This window comes from Ochotona curzoniae, unplaced genomic scaffold (assembly GCF_017591425.1).
Source record: "Ochotona curzoniae isolate NIBS_2020 unplaced genomic scaffold, NIBS_Ocur_1.0 patch433, whole genome shotgun sequence".
Taxonomy (NCBI): Eukaryota; Metazoa; Chordata; class Mammalia; order Lagomorpha; family Ochotonidae; genus Ochotona; species Ochotona curzoniae.
Window position 1 is genome coordinate 516,447 of NW_024467010.1, and position 21,087 is coordinate 537,533.

General features: G+C 48.4%; 1 protein-coding gene across 1 annotated transcript in view; it reads left to right on the forward strand.

Moving 5' to 3' along the window:
- Positions 1–21,087, forward strand: part of LOC121167878 (ATP-binding cassette sub-family A member 17-like) — a 55,973-nt gene that overhangs the window by 9,561 nt on the left and 25,325 nt on the right. The window contains exons 6-12 of the mRNA XM_040997581.1: positions 750–866; positions 2,862–2,979; positions 7,099–7,272; positions 12,034–12,206; positions 12,999–13,142; positions 14,354–14,645; positions 15,795–15,949. Of these exons, the coding sequence (XP_040853515.1) occupies positions 750–866; positions 2,862–2,979; positions 7,099–7,272; positions 12,034–12,206; positions 12,999–13,142; positions 14,354–14,645; positions 15,795–15,949 (1,173 nt within the window). The remainder of the gene's footprint in view (positions 1–749; positions 867–2,861; positions 2,980–7,098; positions 7,273–12,033; positions 12,207–12,998; positions 13,143–14,353; positions 14,646–15,794; positions 15,950–21,087) is intronic.

A 21,087-nucleotide genomic window follows, 5' to 3' on the forward strand; every position in this document is an offset into this window, starting at 1 on the left:
TGTGGCGCTCTCCCGTTGCTCCCCCAGGGTGTATCAGCAGGGAGCTGGATCAGAAGTGGAGCCACGGGGGCCTGAACTGGCACCCATGTGGGACTTGGGTGTCACAGCAGTGGCTTCACCCTTCATACTGTGATGCCAGTCCCAAGATGTTTATTTTTATCCTCAGAACCACTGGAGTCATGCAGTATTCAAACAATGAATGTGTTGGCAGTCGACTTGCTGTTATAAATAAAGAGTAATTTATTTTTAATTGGAAAGGCAGATTTACAGAGAGAAAGAGAGACAGAAAGAAAGATCTTCCATTCACTGGTTCACTCCCCAGGTGGCCACAATGATTGGAGCTGAGCCAATCCGAAGCCAGGAGCTTCTTCTGGGTCTTCCATGTGGGTGCAGGGTCCCAAGGCTTTGGGCCGTCCTCGACTGCTTTCCCAGGCCACAATCAGGGAGCTGGATGGGAAGTAGAGCAACCAAGACATGAACCAGCACCCACATGGGATCCTGGCAGCATTCAAGGCAAGGATTTAGCCACTGAGCCATTGCGCTGGGCCCATGAAGAGTCATTGTAATACAAGGTCTATTTCTCTCACACCTAAACTGTCTAAATGGCACTCACTGGTTTGTACTCTTCTTTCCAGCTGACTCAGTCTCTCTGTGAGCCAGTTCTCATCCCAGTGTGCTGGGATCTCAGGAACAGACTGATGAGCCAAACCAGTTAGAAGTGTAATGTCAGATTCTTTCTCTCCTGTCAGGAGTATATGTGCATGATGGGACTGGACAACTGGCTGCACTGGGTTGCTTGGTTCATCTTGTTCTTCGTTTCCGTCTCCGTTGCAGTTCTTGTCATGACCATTCTGTTCTGTGTAGAGGTATGTGTCTCTTTCTTCCTTCATGGTGTGCCAAGCTAGCAGTGAAAAATACATGTGATCCAGTGGGGGCGGGTGCAGATATCTAGAAGGGGATGGAAGCACAGTGATTAATTTCCACTGAGACTGGGCAGTCAGCCTTTGGCCCTCAGGACTGGGGGCAGCGGCTGCCCATCCTCACCTTCCTTCAAGTAGGGACTATGAGTGGGATACTTTTTTTTTTTTGAATAATGATTACATGGTTGATCAGGATGGGAAAGATTGAGGGTTAGGGAAAACTGGGTGAATTCATTGCTTCCAAATTAACTATTTCTTCTTGTTGTTCCTGGGGGGAGGGGAGAAACAAAGGGGAAAGCCACTCACGACTTTCCACACGCCTCAGTACCCAGGGATGAGAAACCGCCCCCTCACATCAACCCAGAGTCTCCTTGTGTTCATATTCCAAGGGTTCTGGCCAAGTGGCTTGGATAGTTCCCCCCATTTAAGTGAGATTATTGTGGAAACATTTTATCATTCACAATTTCATTTGAATTGATTTTTATTTGTAGGTTAATTTGCTGGAGAACTGATACCTTTTTTTTTCAATTTGATAGTGTGTCATCTTTTTTTTTTAAGATTTATTTATTATTTTTATTATAAAGTGAGATATACAGAGAGGAGGAGAGACAGAGAGGAAGATCTTCCATTTGATGATTCACTCCCCAAGTGATCGCAACGGCCAGTGCTGCACCGATCTGAAGTCAGGAGCCAGGAACTTCCTCTGGGTCTCCCACGTGGGTGCAGGGTCCCAAGGCTTTGGGCCGTCCTCGACTGCTTTCCCAGGCCACAGGCGGGGAGCTGGAGGGAAAGTGGAGGTGCAGGGATTAGATCCTGCACCCATATGGGATGCCGGCACATTCAAGGTGAGGACTTTATCCACTGGGGCAGTACCTGGCCCAGTATGTCATCTTTCAATGAATGACTGAATTATAACCCGCTATTGTTTGAGTATATGGAAACCTGTCCTCTGAATTATCCAAATTGTGATAGTTTGGACAAAATAAAGCAAAATAATAATACAATATATAAAGTAAAGGAAACGTCCAGGAAATATTAAAAAGGGAAGATCTATCAGAAGGGGTATCAAAGTTTTGATCTGAAGATGACATGGGATAAAGTCACTTGTTAAAGTGAGTGGAGACAGTGCGTGCGTTAAGCAACTGCTTGCAATGCCAGTATCGTGTGTTGAGTGCAGGCCGGGCACCCGGCTGCCCTGCTGCCCAGATGGGGCCTGGGCGGCTCTGGCCCGCGGTGGCTCTGCGGCCGTGTGGAAGTGAGCACAGAGCAGGAGAGTTCTCTGTCTCTGCTTCCCTCTCCCCCATGCTGTCCATCAGTAGGACTTTCAAATAAACAAGTCAATCTCTTAAAAAATAAAACATTCAGATTGGGCCAAAAACTAAATCCAAACATAGGCTCTCTCTCTCTATATATATATATATATTATGTATAGAACATAATATATAAATGGCAGTGGATGCTAAACTGAAGTTTTGCCTTCCGTGTGAGTTGGGCCCGGCACCATGGCCTAGCAGATAAAGTCCTCGCCTTGAACACGCCGGCATCCCATATGGGCGCCGGTTCTAATCCCAGCAGCTCCACTTCTTATCCAGCTCCCTGCTTGTGACCTGGGAAAGCAGTGGAGGACGGCCCAAAGCCTTGGGACCCTGCACCTGTGTAGGAGACCTGGAGGAAGTTCCTGGCTCCTGGCTTCGGATTGGCTCAGCTCTGGCCATTGCGCTCATTTAGGGAGTGAACCAGTGGGTGGAAGATCTTCCTATCTGTTTCCTTCTCTCTGTATATCTGACTTTGTAATAAAAATAAAATAAATCTTTAAAAATGTTTAAAAATCTCTGCTAGTTGTTTGTTTGAAGGTACTGTCAAGCTTCAGTGCGTTGACTAAGGCGCCTCACGCTTTTGCCTCGTTGTTTGTAAAGTTTGCCCTTTGTGATTGGTTTGCAGGTGAATGGTGTCGCAGTGTTCAGGAATAGTGAACCCACTTTGATATTCATTTTTCTAATGTGTTTTGCCACTGCTACAATTTTCTTTGCATTCATGATCAGCACGTTCTTCCAACGAGGTGAGTCGTGTTTCACTTTCTGCCAGGCAGGGCTTCTGCATTTCCTTTCTCCCAGCTTTGCAGTTCCCATGAGCTCCAGCCTCAGCAGTTACTGCTTCAGTGCCGAGTGTTCACTTTGAAGATTAGCACACACTCACACATAGTCACACTCACACTCTCACACACACACATACTCTCACACACACTCACACTCTCACACACACTCACACTCACACATACTCTCACACACACTCACACACACTCACACACACTCTCATTCACACTCACACATACTCTCACACACTCTGACACATACTCACACTCACACATACTCACACATACACACACTCTCACACACACTCACACATACACATACTCTCACACACTCACACTTACACACTCTCACATACTCTCACACACACTCACATACTCACACACACACACACTCTCACACTCACACATACTCTCACACATACACACACTCACACACACACACATACACATACTCTCACACACTCACACATACTCATACTCACACTCACATACACTCTCACACTTACACACACTCACACATACTCTCACACACACTCTCACATACTCTCACACACACTCACACACACTCACACACTCACACACACTCACACACACTCTCACACACACTCACACACACTCTCACACACTCACACACACTCACACACACTCTCACACACACTCACACATACTCACACACACTCACACACACTCTCACATACTCACACACACTCACACATACTCACACACACTCACACACACACTCACACATACTCACACACACTCACACACACTCTCACACACACACACTCACACATACTCACACATACACACACTCACACACACATACACATACTCTCACACACTCACACATACTCACACTCACGCACACTCACACACACTCATACACACTGACACACTCTCACACACTCACGCACACTCTCACACACACTCTCACATACTCTCACACACACTCACACACACTCACACATACTCTCACACACACTCACACACACTCACACACACTCACACTTACTCACACATACTCACACATACTCTCACACACACTGCTCTGGTATAAGGGTGAGCTTGGAGGAGGTAACGGGTATGAAGTGAACTTGGAGCATGAGCAGCATCTAAGAGTGCCTGTGTCATACGACTTACAGGATACAAGTGGTTGAAAACTGAAAATTTAAACTGTGGTCAAGTGTAAGAAACCAGCTCTGTGGCTCCTGTGGCACTGACATCACATACAGATGCCAGTTTGATCTGCCTCTTATTCTCTCTTTGTAACTAACGTTGATTAAAACTAAACAAACAAATCTTATACAGAGAAGCAGAGGGCTAGAAATAAAACACAAAGAACAATGAGATGAGTGGAGAGCAGGTGAGGGCAGGAGCGCGCCATGCTGCCCATCGTGCTGCCCAATGGCTCTGCCCCTTGCGAAGTGCTCATGGGCTGCTTCAGATTAGGCACATTCTCTCTTTACCCTGACCCTGTCTGTCTGAGGGCAACCATTTCCCCTCCTCCCACTCCTCAAGTGGACAGGGACCTTTGTCCCTTCCTCCCTAGGGCTTCAGCGTGCTGTGTTTGCATCCAGGTGTGGCGCCTGTCTCACTAAAGTCAAGCCTGTCATTTGCCTTCCGTAAAATTGTGAGAATGACGGCTCTTATAATTCAGTGTGAAAGATTAAATGTGATACTGCATATACAACGCTGAAAACAGTACCTGTTATGTTGTAGGAGCTTCATAAATATTGACAACTTTTACAAAAGAAACAGTGCAAATGCAGAAAATGACAGAAACCCTGTCAGTGCTGCATGAGGCATGCTTAGCCCAGGACGGCCTCGAGGCTTAACTGTGGCTGTTTCTTCTACATACACAGTCCTCACATTTCCATCATTATTATCAATTTATTTTTTGAAAATTTGCTTTTATTTTTATTTGAAAGGCAGAATTACACAGAGAGAAGGAGAGACACAGAAAGAGGTCTTCTATCCATTGGGTTGCTGAGTTGAGCTATTCCAAAACCAGGAGCCAGGCGCTTTCTCGGGGTCCTCCATGTGAATGCAGGGCCCAAGGCTTTGGAACATCTCTCACTACTCTTTCAGGCCGTTTACAGGAAGTTTGATGGGAAGTGGAGCAGCTGGGACTAGAATTGGCACCTGAGTGAGATTCTGGTGCCACAGAGGATTAGCCTACTATGTTTGCGGCACCAGCATTGGTTGTAACTTTTTAGAAGTTAAAACATTTGCAAACTTTAATTTAGTCCCCAAATTTCAATGAAAAATTTGGGTTTATCTCCAAATCTGAAGCTACTCTGTAGGGCCTGGAAAACCTTGACTCCGTAATAATTATCAGGTTCCCTGGTGTTAGCAGAAATTTAAAAAATATATATTTATTTCTTCACTTATTTGGAAGGTAGTTACAGAGAGGGAGAGAAAGAGAGCGGGCGCTTCCTGGGTCATTCCCTAGATGGCCACAAAGGCCGGATCTGAGCAGAATCAAAGCGGGCCTGGAGCTCTGCGGGATCCCCCATGTGCTGATGCAGGTCTAGGCTGTCTGCTGCTGCTTCCCAAAGCACATTAGCACGGAGCATCTAGGATTGGCGCTTCCCCCGGCGTGCTACCCCCTCACGTGCTGCTGGCCCAGGTTGAGCAAATCTGTGCAATGCAGCCCCGCTTCAGCTTCCTCCTCTGCCAGCGGGAGGTTTGGAGGACGAGATAAGGTGGTGTCTACAAAATGCTTCTCAGTCAGGCCCCACTTAGTAAATGCCACATAAAGCCACTACTTTCCTGACGAAAAGGTAGCAATAATATGTTTTGGGTTTTATCTTAAGATTTAGATTTTTTTTAAAAGATTTATTTTTATTTGAACACCAGATTTACAGAGAGAAGGTAAGATAGAAAAAGACTGTTCCATCTGCTGGTCCACTCTCTAGATAGCCACAATGGCCGGAAATGGGCCAGGTTGAAGCCAGGAGCCTGGAAATTCTTCTGAGTCTTCCAGGTGGGTGCAGGGTCCCAAGGCCCTGGGCTGTCCTCGACTGCTTTCCCAGGCCACATGCAGGGAGCCAGGTGGAAATGGAGCCGCCGGGACATGAACTGGCACCCCTATGGGATCCCGGCCACTAGACTACTCCACGGGGCTCTGCTGTGGTTTTGGAGGGAAAATGTTTTGGGTGGTGTTGTACCTTTTCTTGAGGATCTGCTTTTTTATCTTTCACTGGTAAGAGTCTTAACTATGAAAGGCCTTCAGAAAGTTCATAGGAATTTAATATTATTGGAAAAAACTGTGGATGAATTTCAAAAATTACTTGTGCTTGACCTAGAGCATTTTCTCAACTGATTAATCCTCCGCCTCCAAGTAGGGAGTCCTGTGGGGGTGCCAGTGTGTATCCTAGCTTCCCTGCTTCCCATCCAGCTCCCTGCTTATGGCCTGGGAAAGCAGTCAACACGGCCCTAAGCGTTGGGACCCTGCACCCACTTGGGAGACCTCGAAGAGGTTCCTGGCTTCAGATCAGCTCAGCTGCAGCCATTGTGGTCGCTTGGGAGTAAATCATCAGAAGGAAGGTCTTTCTCTCTGTCTCTCCTCTGTATATCTGCCTTTCCAATGAAAATAAATCATTTTTTAAAAATTACTTGTACCAAAACAAACTTGTTGTTTTCTGCAACCTTGTTAAATATCTCAATAAAAGGTTTTATTTATCTGAAAAAGAGACAGAAACAGAAAGGAAAAGATCTCTCATCTGCTGGTTCACCTCCCAAAGGACCAGAGCATCCAGGTGTCTGAGCCAAGCCGGAGCCAGGAACTGGATGTAGGAAGTCCAGGAAGGGCTCTCGCGTGGGCAGCAGGGGCCCAAGTGCTGGAGCTGTCTGCTGCCTTCCTGCTGTTGGAAGTGGAGAAGCCGCACTCAGAGCAGCACTTCCAAGTGGGATGCTGGCAGCACGGGCGCAGCGTAGCAGGTTGTGCCCCAACACAGGCTCAATCAAAGCGCTTACAAAAATCTCCTCCTTGTGAAACTGCTGAGTTCACAGCACTAACCTGACTGACCCAGAGTGGCGCCTGAGCCACAGTGGGTGGTGCCCTATTGCCCCCTTCTCTTGCAGCCCATGTTGGAACTGCTGTGGGAGGCATCGTCTTCTTCCTCACCTACCTGCCGTACCTGTACCTCGGCTTCAACTACTTGCAGCGGAGTCCTCTCCAGAAGATCCTCCTGTGCCTCTTCTCCAATGTAGCCATGGCGGTGGGAGTCCGACTCATCGCTACCTTGGAGGCAGAAGGTGAGCCTCACCCGGCGCAAGCCAAATCTGCTCAACTGGCACGGTTCCCTCCACACCCGGAGCTTTCTCAGACGCCTTGCAAAGCTGGGTGGTGCACTAAAGCTGCACAGAGCAGGCTGCATGCCTGCATCCCAGGCAGCCTGCGTTTGCTCTGCCACTGGGGCTCCCAGCTGGTGTACAGCATGCTGCATCACGGTGTCCACAAAGGACCTTAGGGAAGGTGGCCATCAAGAAACTAGAACAGAAAAAAATTAATTAAGTTTAAATAAGAAATTAAAACCAAAAAAATACCTCCTGTGAAATTGTTCAAGTCAGCTCTTTGGGATGTTGTGGTCTAGGGCTGTTTTTTTTTTTTTTTTTAAGATTTTATTTTTATTGTAAAGTCACATATACAGAGAGGAGGAGAGACAGAGGAAGATCTTCCATCCACTGGTTCACTCCACAAGTGGCCGCAACAGCTGGAGCTGAGCCAATCTGAAGCCAGGAGCCAGGAGCTTCTTCCAGGTCTCCCACGCTGGTGCAGGGTCCCAAGGCTTTCGGTTGTCCTGCTTTCCTAGGCCACAAGCAGGGAGCTGGATGGGAAGTGGGGCTGCCGGGATTAGAACTGCATCCATATGGGAATATGGGCGTGTAAGGCAAAGACTTTATAGCCCCTAGGCCACCCTGCTGAGCCTGGGCTGGATTTGTTCTGCAGGAGTCCTGGCAGCTATTTGGTTTTTATTATTTTATTTTATTTATTTATTTTTTGAGAGCCAGTTAGAGATACATGCATGCTGAGGAACAGAGCAATTCCTGCTTCTGGTTTTCTCCCCTAAATGCCTTTAGAAACCACAGAGCCGGGGATTCAGTCCAGGTCCGTCCCAGGGGTGGCAGGGATGCAGTGGGTGGAGCCTTTATCACTGGCTATGCCAGCGTCTCTATGCCTAACAGGAGGCTGCACCAGCAGCTGGACCTGGGGATTGAACCTGGGCCTACTGATGGGGTGTGGGTTCCCAGCACCCAGGCTGAACGCCTGCTCCTGGCACCACGCAGTGCGCTGGTTCAGGCTGCTGCAAAGACTGAGCTCCTCCCTAGGTGCCTGGAAGAGACAATGTGCTCTCTGCAGGGAGGCACCTTCACCTGCACTGTGATGGATGCAGCAACACAGAGGAAAAGAAGTACTTGAAGACAAGAGGAAACGAAACATCATATATGAGAACCAAAAAAGGGGCCCGGCGTGATAGCATAGTGGTTAAAGTCCTTGACTTGAACGTGCCGGGATCCCATATGGCCGCCGGTTCTAATCCCAGTAGCCCTGCTTCCCATCCAGCTCTTGACTTGTGGCCTGGGAAAGTAGTCGAGGATGGCCGAAAGTGGGATCCTGCACCTGCATGGGAGGGCTGGAAGAACTCCTGGCTCCTGGCTTCAGACTGGCTCAGCTCTAGCCGTTGCGGCCGCTTGGGGAGTGAATCATCGGATAGAAGATCTTTCTCTCTATCTCTCTGTGTATCTGCCTTTCCAAGAAAAACAAATAAATAAATAAAACCAAAAAATAACAAAAAAGAAGAGAGTAGAACAGATTCACAAAGGACATACATGGTACAATGGCAGTGCTAATTATATATTTAAGGGTCTACTTCCTTTCTTTTTGAGATTTACTTATTTTTCCTGGAAAGGCTGACGTACAGAAAGGAGAGACAGAAGGATCCTCTATCCCCTGGCCCCTTCCCAAGTGGCTGCAGCAGCTGGAGCTGCGCTGATCTGAAGCCAGGAGTCGGGAGCTTCTTCTGGGTTTCCAGTGGATGAAAGATTTTTGTCTCTTTTTCTCTGTCAATCTGATTTCCCAATAAAAATAAATTATATATATATATATATAAATTATATATATATATATATATATATATATGAGAGAGAGAGAGAATGAAAATGAATGAAGCAGTCAGGACCAGAGTTAGCAGCCTGCTACGGGACGCGGGCATCCCAAGCAGCGCTCTCCCCTTATGCCACTTGGGTCACTATTTATCCAAGTGCTTAAGTTTTGAGCTGCAGCGTTTCCTGCAAACACAGCCCCTGGGGCAGCAAGTGATGGCTCAAGTCCCTGCCGCCCGTGTGGCAGACCTGGGCAGAGCCGTCTTCAGCCTGACCCGGGCCTGGCTAGGGTGGACGTGAGCGAGCCAGTAGATGGAGGATACCTCTTGTGCATGTATGCTGTCACTCTGCTTCTCAAATAAAGAAACTTCAGGAAAAAAGTGGAATCATCAGAAAATTCTCCATTAATGCAAGAAGGGCAGAAAGTAAGAAATGAGGAAGAACATGCAGGGAAGAGCTGACACAATGGAATTTTCCGTAAGATTAATACTTGCATAATATGTAGATAGTTTAAGCATAGCAATTAAAAAAACACGTCAGGTGACTGGTGTGATGGCCTACCAGGCCAGTCCTCTGCCTGCAGTACCAGAACCCCAAGTGGGCACTGGTTCTAGTCCTAGATGCTCCACTTGGAATTCCCTGCTGAGGCACCTGGGGAGGCAGCGAAGGGTGGCACTTGTTCATGGAGGCCAGGAGGGTGGAATTCTTGCCGTTTCTGCCTTTGGCCTCACCCAGACCTGGCTGCTACATCCATTTCAGTGGCAGATATTTCTGTCTGTCTTCCCCCGTCCTTTCTTTTTCTCCAAATGACAGAATTCAAGTATATGCTGCTTATCGACATACTATAGGGCTGGGTTTACAATGGGGAGGTGTACCTGTAGCATTTTGGGGGTGACCAATTTGGGCAGAGGTTTTTCACAGATGTTTGCCTTGTAATGCTCATGCATGTAATGTCTGCCCGTGGAGAGAGGTGCTTTTTCTCTTGTGTTTGGACATGGCGGATTTTGCCTTGGCTGGTTAGAGCTGTATTCTGACTGTGGTGCGCTGCAACTTCAGAATCAGCCCTGAGCTGTGTGCCTGGAGCGGAAAGGACAGAACAGAGCAGAGCTCTCAGTAGTCAGTAAACCAGGACCTCACCCTTGCTTGGCTCACAGTGAACCAGAAGCTTCGGCCTGCCCAGTGCAGGGCCGGGGGCTGGCATCCCAGTGCACTGGGCAGAGCTGCCAGCAACCCCTGTCCTGCTGACGTCCCCTGTGGATGTCAGCATTGGAGCTTTGTTTGAGTCCAGCCCAGATGCCTGCTGATGGTCAGGTAAGTCAGTGCAAGAAAGCCCAAGTGTTCTGCTGCCTACCTGCGAGATTGGGAGGAAGCTCCTGGCCCCCAGCTTCTACCTAGCCCAGCGCTGGCTGTTAGCTATCAAGGGAGGAAACCAGTGGAGGAAAGAGATCTACCCCCAAAAAATTCTAAAAAATAAAACAAGAAAGGGAAGAAGGAAGGAGGAAAGAGAAAAAGAAACACAGAGCCTGGTCTCTGATATGTCCACATTTACCTGGTCTGAATCTGCATGTCATTTATTGGTTTGTTTGTTTATTATGTATTAAAAAGGCAGATTTACAAAGAGGAGGAGAGACTGAGAAAGATCTTCCATCTACTGATTCACTCTCCAAGTAGCTGAAATGGCCAGAGCTGGGCTGATCTGAAGCCAGGAGTCAGGAGCCTCTTCTGGGTCTCCCACACAGATTCAGGGTCCCAAGGCTTTGGGCCGTCCTTGACTGCTTTCCCAGGCCACAGGCAGGGAGCTGGATGGGAAGTGGAGCACGCGAGACACGAGCTAGCACCCGTATGGGTTGGTGACACAGGTAGAAGAATATTAGCCAGTTGGGTGATCACAGCAGCCACTCCTGCCCTGCCTGAAGCTGCAGAATTTGCATTTTGCCTGGTGGTTGGTAAGCACGTTAATGCTTGAGGAACCCGGATGCAGGCTCTCTGCTCACCAAACTTGAGTCTCCTGTTGTCTCTGCTTCCCACCTGCTTAAACCAGTCAGACTGGCGGTGAATGTGCAGCATCTTGGACGCTCTAAGTGGAAAGCTCCATCAGTGTGTGTCCCAGTTAGACACCTGGCTAACACAGGACACGTGTGCACCTGGGAGCTGGTCCTAAGCTTCTATTCCATGTCTTCCCTAGTGCTGGAATGAGCATTTGATGGGGTTCATAATGGACCGAACCAAATGCTGGAGTTGCTGAAATAAGAGACAGCCCCTGGTCCAAGAATCCTCATACAGAGTAGTGACAGTAATAAGTGACAGACTCACACTGCAACGTAGGAGCTTGGGGAATCAAAATAGGGTGCTCTGAGCACACGTGGCTTTGGCTTCCGACCCAGACAAGGAAAGCTGACGTACTAGTTTCCTGGTGAGGCACTGCCTGTGCTGAGCTCTGAGGCAGGAAGGAGGGGGCTGAGCAAGGTGGGTACAGTCCCGAAAGCATGTGCAGGAGCTACGCACAGTGTCGTGGACAGCCACAGTTCTTGCTTCCAGAGCCAGTGGAAGTACTACCACTTTTTGTCAATTAAAAAAAAGGCTTAAAAATTTTAAAAACAAACAATAAAATAAAAGGCGTATCTCTTCAGTTTTCCTCTTTCCCATTCCTAGCCTTGATGCCACAAGTAGCCCGGTGCAGGCTCTGGCCGGGCCCTGAGTCCAGGTGTCCCGCCCAGTGCAGGCTCTGGCCGGGCCCTGAGTCCAGGTGTCCCGCCCAGTGCAGGCTCTGGCCGGGCCCTGAGTCCAGGTATCCCGCCCAGTGCAAGCTCTGGCCGGGCCCTGAGTCCAGGTATCCCGCCCAGTGCAGGCTCTGGCCGGGCCCTGAGTCCTCTCTCCTGCTGATGTCATGGGCACTTCCTTCCTCTGTAACAGGTGCAGGTTTGCAGTGGGAGAGCGTGGGCAGTGTCCGTGCAGAGTTTACCTTCAGCCACGTGCTGCTGATGCTCCTGCTGGACTCTGTCCTCTACTGCTTGGTGGCCTGGTATGTGGAGGCCGTCTTCCCCGGGAAGTTCGGTACACCTAAGCCGTGGTACTTCTTTCTCAAGGTGAGTTCTGATGCTGCTGTTGTACAAATTGATGTGAGGCTTTTTTGACCTTCACTATTCTTAGCCTCTTGTGAATGTGCTGACCCTGAGAACTCTCTTGGGGCATCCTAACCATGTTGGGTTTGTGGTTGCCAGTACAGTATAATGAACAGTGAGTGTCAGCTTCCCTGAACCTTGCTGGGCTGGGTTTGGAGAATTTGTCCCGCATGCACTCCCACCAGCCAGGAGTACCTGCAGATGTCCCACATGTGTCCACTCGAACATCAGGTCGCGTATTCTCTGTAAGCCTCAGGTCCCAACCTGCAAGAGCCTCGTGCTGCCCCGTTCTCTCCGCTGAGCTGCGCTCGCAGAAGAGCCCAGGGTGTCCCTGAGCTCACTGGCTCCTGGAGGTGCTGCAGGGGCATGGCTTTCCTCAGCAGCCCTGGGAGAGCCTCAGAGTCACTGCCGCATGGTGGCTGTTTTCTGACCACAGGCTTGCCCAGGTGACTGCTCCTGTCGCAGTGCTCAGTCTGGACCACGGTGAGAGAGCAGGCAGGTGGTTCACTCCAGTGTTTGTCCAGATCTTGGCTGCATGAGTCCCTGTGTGCTTGGGACCAGGGGTTACAGGATGGAATGCAGGTGATTTGCTTGAGTACCTATGAAAGTTACTTACCTTCTCCAGGCACCATTAAGGAGTTGATGCAAATGTGCTGTGAGGGCAGTGAAATATAGATCACCAAAATACTTATTGTCTAGAAAAAAAAAAAGTCCAGTTCCCCAAACGAGTAACGTATGCATTGGCTTTGTCTCCAGCCCTCCTACTGGACTGGGAAGCCTGCACCTGCTACCCAGACACTGCTGCCTGTGGAGCTTCCTGGAAAGTCTCCGACATACAGGTTCTTTCAAGAAGAGCCCAGCAACCTGATGAAGGGGATCGAGATCCAACATCTGTACAAGGTATCAGCTCACAAGCCTCCTTCCAAGAGTGCAAGGACTTGTCCAGATGTGCTTCTCCTGTATTCTTTGAAAGATGTTTATTTAGTTAAAACAGGCAGGGAGAGGGGCAGCTCTCATCCACTGCTTCACTCCCCAAATGCCTGCAACACGTGGGACTGGGCCAGGGCTGATGCTGGCAGCTGGAGACTCAAGCCAGGTCTCCCACACAGTGACAGGAACCCAGGCACCTGAACCCGCTGCCTCCCAGGGTGTGCACCAGCAGCAAGCCGGAGCTAAGTGAATGCAGAAGCTGAGCCCGGGTGCTCCAATAAGGAATGTAGGTGTCCCCACTGCTGGGTCAGACTCTCCCCTCTGTGACATCCCAACTGCCCAGGGCTCCCCACTTCTTGGTTGCAAGATGGCGACAAGCTCAGCCGTGGGGAACATGGACACAGTGACTTTGGGGGCAGGACTTGTCCACCTTTCCTTCTTCCTGCCCCCCTTTGTTCTTTCCTTCCTGTCTCCTTCCCTTCCACAGATGACCTCTCAAAATGTCGTCATGGTCATGTAGCCATCTCCGCTGCCGGAGATAATGAGAACTTGCAACAGATTTACGGGGGTTGACGTAAAATAGGACCACACGAGTGTGGGAGCAGAGAACATTTGCCACCTTCTTTTCTTTCTTCTTTCTTTCAATTTTCATTTTTAATGTTTTTAACATTCAACATAATTCCTGGATGCAGTTCTAAGAATATACTGATACTCCCTTCCTCGCTCCCACGCTCTGCCTTCGTTGCCAGCTTCTTTCTGGCAGCACCCTGCTTGCTGGCATAATCAGCTGCATCGTGAGGAATTGCACCGAGTCCACCTGGCTGTGCGTGTGGGTGCCAGATCTCGAGTGCAGCCCGAAATCCATTGGACAGAACAGAAACTGAGGCACACACAAAGAAGCAGCACCTTCCTTAGGGTGGCACTGTGGGTGATTGTTATTTATGTCTTTATCCTCCTGTGTATGAATTACTCATATAATAAGAAAAAAAGTACACGGGATTTAAGACAGTGGAGACATTTGTCTTGGAAAACAGTCAGCTGTTCCTAGGATTCCTTGTGCAGCCCAGCACCCCTGGACGAGCACAGGCTCGGCAGAACCGAGAAGCAGGGAGGAGCATGCCTGCTGCTCACCTTCCAAGGGCTGCTGGCCCGGCCTCTGGGTTCAGGTTCTCCACTACCAGGCTGCAGGGATCAAGGGAAAGGCCCCTGTGATGGCCCCCAGACAGCTGCGTGCTCGGATTCCCACTGAGGAGCCTGGGCGGGAGGTTGATTTTGGCGCACAGCCCCGCAGGGCCTCTGTGAAATGCCGCCTGGTGTACGTGTCTTGTTTCAACTTCTCCAAGGTGTTTCACAAAGGAAGGGACGAGCACGTAGCAGTCAAAGGGCTCACGATGAATCTCTACAGAGGGCAGATCACGGTGCTGCTGGGACACAACGGAGCGGGGAAGACCATCACCTGCTGGATGCTCACAGGTACACGGCAGAGCGCTCCCAGGGAGCCCCGAGCAAGCATGCAGTGTGTGCTCCCTTGCTGGAGGTCTCGGACACTGCTCTGCGTAGTGCCCGATCATCCACTTTACCAGGCTGCAGGAGGAGGAGGACTGTTCCTCCCTTGGTCCACGTGCCCGAGCCCAGCTCCAGCCGAGTTCGGAACTCGAGAAGGGTGCGTGGAATAGGCGTAGAGAGAAAAGAAACGGACCACTACGATTTCAGGATCATAATGGACAATGCAAGAAAGCTGTCCCCTTTATTTATACAGAAGCAGTCACAAACTCTGGCACCTACTTTCACACCTGGTCATGCGGGCATTCCTAAGGACAGTTCTTCCGATTGTCTCACCTTGAGGCAGGATATCAGCCGGCCTAATCCTGTGGTCAGGAGGTTCTCAGTAGATGGCACATAGCAATCAGTAACACATTCCTGCTGAGCTGATCCGAAGCCATGAGCCAGGAACTTCCTCCGAGGCTCCCACACGGGTGCAGGGTCCCAAGGCCTTTGACTGTCATCCACTGCTTTCCCAGGCCACAAGCAGGGAGCTGGATGGGAAGGAGAACAGTCGTGTCCAAACCACCTCCCATGTGGGATGCTAGAACCATAGGCGCAGCCCTAGTACACAGTCATTAAGGACTTGAGGGACCAGGGGCCGGTGGCATTGAGGGGCAGTGATTTAAGCCTCCGCCTGTGGTGTAGGCATCCGTGGGAATATTGGTTTGAATCCTGGCTGTTGTACTGCTGGTCTACCTCACTGTCAGCCTGCCTGGGAGAACAGCACAGGAAGGCCCAAGCGGCTGTGGGAGATGTGAATGGAGTCGCAGGGTCCTGGCTTGGCTTGACTCAGCCCTGGCCCTTCTGGAAGTGAACCAGTAGATGCAACATGTGTTTCTGTTTCCCTCTTTTTGTGACTTTGCTTTCCAAATGCCCATGTGTGTTTTACTCATTTATCACTAGTCTTAGCAAGGACACTGCTTGCTCCCGTCAATCTGCCACGCGTCTGCTGTGTGCTGCTTCTGTATCACCAACGGAAGTAGTCAGGTGATGCGCGTGAGATGAGCAGGCGGAGGCGGGATGTCGGGAAGCCTTCACTCGGCTGTGTACTCTGATGCCTCTTCCTCCCGGCTCTAGGTCTTACTCCCTGTTCCAGTGGACGGGCGTATATCAATGGATACGAAATTTCAAGAGACATAGCTCAGATCAGGAGGAGTCTGGGCTGGTGCCCCCAACATGACATCCTGTTTGACAACCTCACAGTGGAGGAGCATCTCTTTTTTTATGCTCAGGTGAGTCGGTGGGTGACAAGGATTTGTTGCCATTGCATCCCTTCCTGGGAATGCAGCAGCTCTCTGACAAACTGGGAGGATGTTTTCGTTTGTTTTTAACACAAAGGTCATTTTTATCTGATCTCAACACTTCCAACACCAACTGTAGAGAGGAGGGGTTTTCTTATACCAGCCAGTTCTTTAATTCTCTGCAGACACTAGATGGATGTCCGCCAGTCCCCTGTGATGCCCTCCTCCTGGAGTGAAATAGACCACACAGCGAAGGGCTCTGTTCCACAAGGATGCCCCCACTGAGGGTGTCACAATCAGGTCTCCCATGAACTTCCTCCTTAGGTTCAGCAATTTTCTTAAGTGGAAAGCATTTATGAAATGCGGTGTTATGATGGGTGCAGGTGAACGGTAGATCCAGGGGAGGAGCTGCCGCTTCCACGTGCTCTCTTGCAGCATGTTGCGGGCACTTAAGTTCAGCAACCCAGACAAGTCCATAGCTTAGGGTGTTGTAGCTGTGGCAACAGCAAGGGGCAGGGATGGGAAGTCAGCCCCCGTCCTGTGGCTCCAGTCCAGAGCTAGGTTAGAGGGTTTTTTATAAGCGTTTCCACAAAGGCATAGCCAATAATTATTTATATTTTTTAAAGATTTATTTTTTTATCATAAGGTCAGATACAGCGGCCAGAACTGCGTCGATCTGAAACCAGGAGGCAAGAGCTTCTTCCGAGTCTCCCACGCGGGTGCAGGGTTCCAAGGCTTTGGGCCATCCTCAACTGCTTTCCCAGGTCACAAGCAGGGAGCTGGATGGGAAGCAGGACCACTGGGATTAGAACTGGTGTTTATGGGGAATCCTGGAGTGTTCAAGGTGAGGACTTTAGCTACTAGGCTACCACGCCAGGTCCAGCATAGCCAATTATTAACTCAATCTGTAGAGGACAGGAAGTGGGGCTGAATGTTCTAACTTATAATCGCAGCTTGGTCTCCTGGTCACTGATCACCGATTCCTACCTTGAAGGCCTTTCCAAGGGTCACTTCCTCCGAGAGAAGGATACCCAGTCACCTGGGAAGCAAAGGTTTTAAGAGTTCTATGTCATAGGGCCAGTGCTGTGACATTGTGGGTGAAGCTGCTCCCTGTGGAGCCAGCATTGTGTATGACCCATTCAAGTCCTGTCTGCTCCACTTCTGATCCAGCTCCCTGCCTGTGCCCTGGGAAAGCAGTGGATGACACCCCAAAGCCTTGGGACCCTGCACCCGCGTGGGAGACCCAGAAGAGCTCCTGACCCCTGGCTTAGGATTAACCCAGCTCTGGCTGTTGCGGCCATCTGGGGAGTAAATCAAGGAATGGGGACTCTGTGTCTGTGTCTGCCTGTCTTTCAAAGAAATAAATCATTAAGAACAGAGTTCTATGCAATAAACCAAACCAAGTGTTTAAAAAATCAAAATGAAAGATGTTTCTAGAATCCTCTCATTCAGGAAATGACAAGGGCTTTAGGGGTTCCATGTCAGTCCTCGGGACAGAGACAGATTTTTTTTTAGACTGTTTATTCATTTGAGAGGCAGAGCTGCAGGGTGGGGGAGGGGCGTGAGGAAGAGGCTGATTGCGCTGCAGTAGCTGGGGAGGCCAAATGCAAGTTTCTCTGTTCTGTTACCGTTCTGAGACCTCTCTTGAATGCTGTTCCTTCACGCAAGAGTGTGGCTGTCAGACTTATCAGTTCAAATATGTCCAAAACTATTGCATCTTAATTTCACTTTTTTTTTTTTTTTGCTATTTATTTAGATGAAATTTACATAACACAAAATTCACTAGTTTTCTCATTTTATAGTGTCTGGATTAATGGTTTTTGGCTTTCTCACAATAACGTGTGATTAAAGTTTCAGAACGTGTCCATCATCCCAAAGTAGCTGCACCATAGCAGGCCTGCTGCCTCGCTCCTTTGTCCCTCCAAAATCACTCCCGGCTTTCCATCTCTGTGGCTTCGCCTGCCTTGCACGTTTCACAGAAATGGAGTCTACATATATGCTAGGCTTATTTCATGGAGTATTTCTCAATGGTTTAGCACTTACAAGCTTAGTGCCCTTTTTAAAAGATGTGCTTACTGTGAAAGGCAGAGTTACGGCGATGCAGGCAGAAGCAGAGACATGCCATCTCCTGAGGAGCTTCCCGTCGGGCTGGGACAGGCTGTGCCCAGGAGCCTGGCACCCTGTCCTGTACTCCCCCGGGGTGACACCACTCTCCGTCAGGCTGGGACAGGTTGAACCCAGGATCCTGGCACCCCATCCTACACTCCCCTGGGGTGGCACTGCTCTGGCATTGGGCCGTCTTGTGCTGCTTTCTCAGCCATATCAGCAGGAGGCAACTGGGATCCTCACCAGCTAGCTTGAGGGATACTGTCATTGCATCCTCCCTATAGGATGCCAGTATCACAGGTGGTGACTTACCCCACTCACACCACACACCGGCCACAATATTCCCCTCCTGTTACAGCTGAATAGTAGGCCAGAGCACAGGCAGGCCACGTTTTGTTTACAGTTGATGGATATGTGACTTGTTTCCTGGCTGTGCCTAATACATATAGTACTGCTGTGAACATTAGAATTCTGTTTTTCATTTGAACATCTATGTTCACTTTTGGGAATATACCTAGGAGTGAAGTTCATGGGTTGTATGTTAATTCTGGTTGTCTTTATAGTTTTTTGTTTTGTTTTTAACTTTTTGAGTAACTGCTGTGACACCAGATTGTACTTCCCCAGTGACTAGCGGTGCTGGCCATCTTGCTTGTGCCTTCCACTTGTGTACATCTTCAAACAAACATCTATTCATGTCCTTAGTTCGTTTTTTAATGGAGTTATTTATTTATTCATTTTTACTTTTTAAATTATTATTATCATTTTATGATACAGTTCTGTAGACCTTGGGATTTCCCTTATCCCTCCCCAAGTTCCCTCCCCCAACATAAAAAGTCGTATGTCCATCGTTGCGGGCATGGACAGTGGCAGAGTTCAGCATCCTATACTCAAGACTTCATTAACAGTTTCATTGGGAGTCCATCTTTGGTGTATAAGTAGAGATGCAGACTGCATTGCATGCTCCCATCTGGATTTGATAGGCTCCATTACACAGTTACTGTACATCCCTTAAATGAAAAACCACAATACAAAATCAACAACAGGGAGAAAAGAAGAAATTAAAAACACCATAAAGTAAATAACATGCTGCTGAATGACTAATGTGTCACTGAAGAAATGTGAAAGAAAAGAACCTTCTTGAAGAAAATGATGTTACTGTATGATCTATGAGTCAGTGAAGAATTTAATGAAAAAATGTTTTTGAAGAAATGAAACTAATTTTAAAAAATCAAAATCCATGAGATATAGTTTCTGCTGATCTTTGTTGGTGAGGTATGTTTCCTGTAAATAACAAATAGATGAGTTGTGTGCTTTTAATCCAGTGTACTAATCTATGATGTTTGACTGATGAATTTAGGCCATTTACATTCAGGGTTGATATGAATGGGTAGTAATTTGTTCCTGTCATTTTAGCAATGGGTTGTTTATTGATTTAGTCTTCTGCTGTTATTTTACTGGGATGTTCTTCACATTTGCCTTTGGTTTTGGTGGGCGCTATTCCTCTTCTCTGTCAAGAGAACATCTTTAAGCATCATTTGTAGGGCAGGTTTGGAAGAGGCATATTCTTTTAACTTTTCTTTACTGTGGAAGAATTTTATTTCATTTTCAAAGACAAAGGAAAGCTTTGCTGGGTATGTTATCCTGGGCTGACAATTTTTTGCTTTTAGAATCTGGAATATATCGTTCCATTCTCTTCTGGTCTGTAGAGTTTCCTGAGAGGTCTCCTGTGAATTTAATTGGCATTCCTTTATGTGTCTGTCAGTTGATTTTTTCATGTGCACATTTAAAGATCTTTTCCTTACGTTCAATCGAAGAGAGATTGATTATCATGTGTCATGGTGAAGATCACTTTTGGTCAAGCCTGTTGGGAGTTCTGTGCCTTCCTACATGTTGTTTCCCAATTCTTTCCTTAGATTCTGGAAATTTTCCTTTAATGTTTTATTAAATGGTTTTTAAACCCAGCTTCTCTTTCTGCACCTTCTGGGACTCCCATAACTCCTTTATTTGGCCTTTTAGTGGTGTTCTTTTTAGTATATGTGCTGCCGAAGTGAGCACTCCTTCAGTTCTTGAATATTTTTTTCAGGTTGCCTCAGCTCTGCTTTCAGCTTTTGCTTTGTTTCCCCCTGGTGACAGGAAATACCTTTCAATTCTGAGAGTCTTTTTCTGCTTCCTTCATTCCATTTTGTAGACTCTTCACTTTGCTTTTAATTTGCTCCACTGTATTCTTCATTTCTGAAATATCAACTCTCATTTGATTCATTTCCAGTGTGACATATTCCTTAAATTGCTTGAAAGCCTGCTTTATGTACTTCATATTGTAGACAAGAAGCTTTATGACAAGTGTTTTGAATTCTGTATCCCCATTTTCTTCCTCAGTGAACTCTGAGGTTGGCAAAGGCTTTTGCTTCTTTGCAGAAGAGAATTCAGTAATATTCATTGTGCCTTTGTCCCTTCTTTTGCTCTTGGTCATTGTACTTCTGGTTATCAGATTTTTCTCCTTGGGGCAGGTTTCTAAGCTGTGTCACCCACAGGTCTACAGCTTGACTTTACTTGTTATAGTTGATACACAGCCAGGACCGCAGCGTAGCCAGGACTGCAGCGTAGCCAGGACCGCAGCATAGCCAGGAGCGCAGCGTAGCCAGGACCGCAGCGTAGCCAGGAGCGAGCCTGGCAGAACCCCGGGCGGAGCCGGGAACTCCCCCACTGGTCCCGCATGGGGACAGGCTCCTGCTGTTGGACGGCACTGGCAGAGAGGCAGGGCTGCCGCTGGCATTCCACTGTGGGTAGCAGTCGGCCCACCATTGCACTAGGACGTCTCCAGTAATGCTACTCTTAATATTTTAAGGACCCACTGAGAGCAAGAACTATATTTCCATTAATTTAGGCCTTGTTTTCTTTCACTATTTCCTGTTTGCTTTCAGTGTACAGTTATCCCTCGTCCTGCAATAAGTCTGTACACTGCATCCCTGCGAGGCTGATATGAACACACTTGTTTCTGTAATTTCACTGCTGGTGTGTAGCAA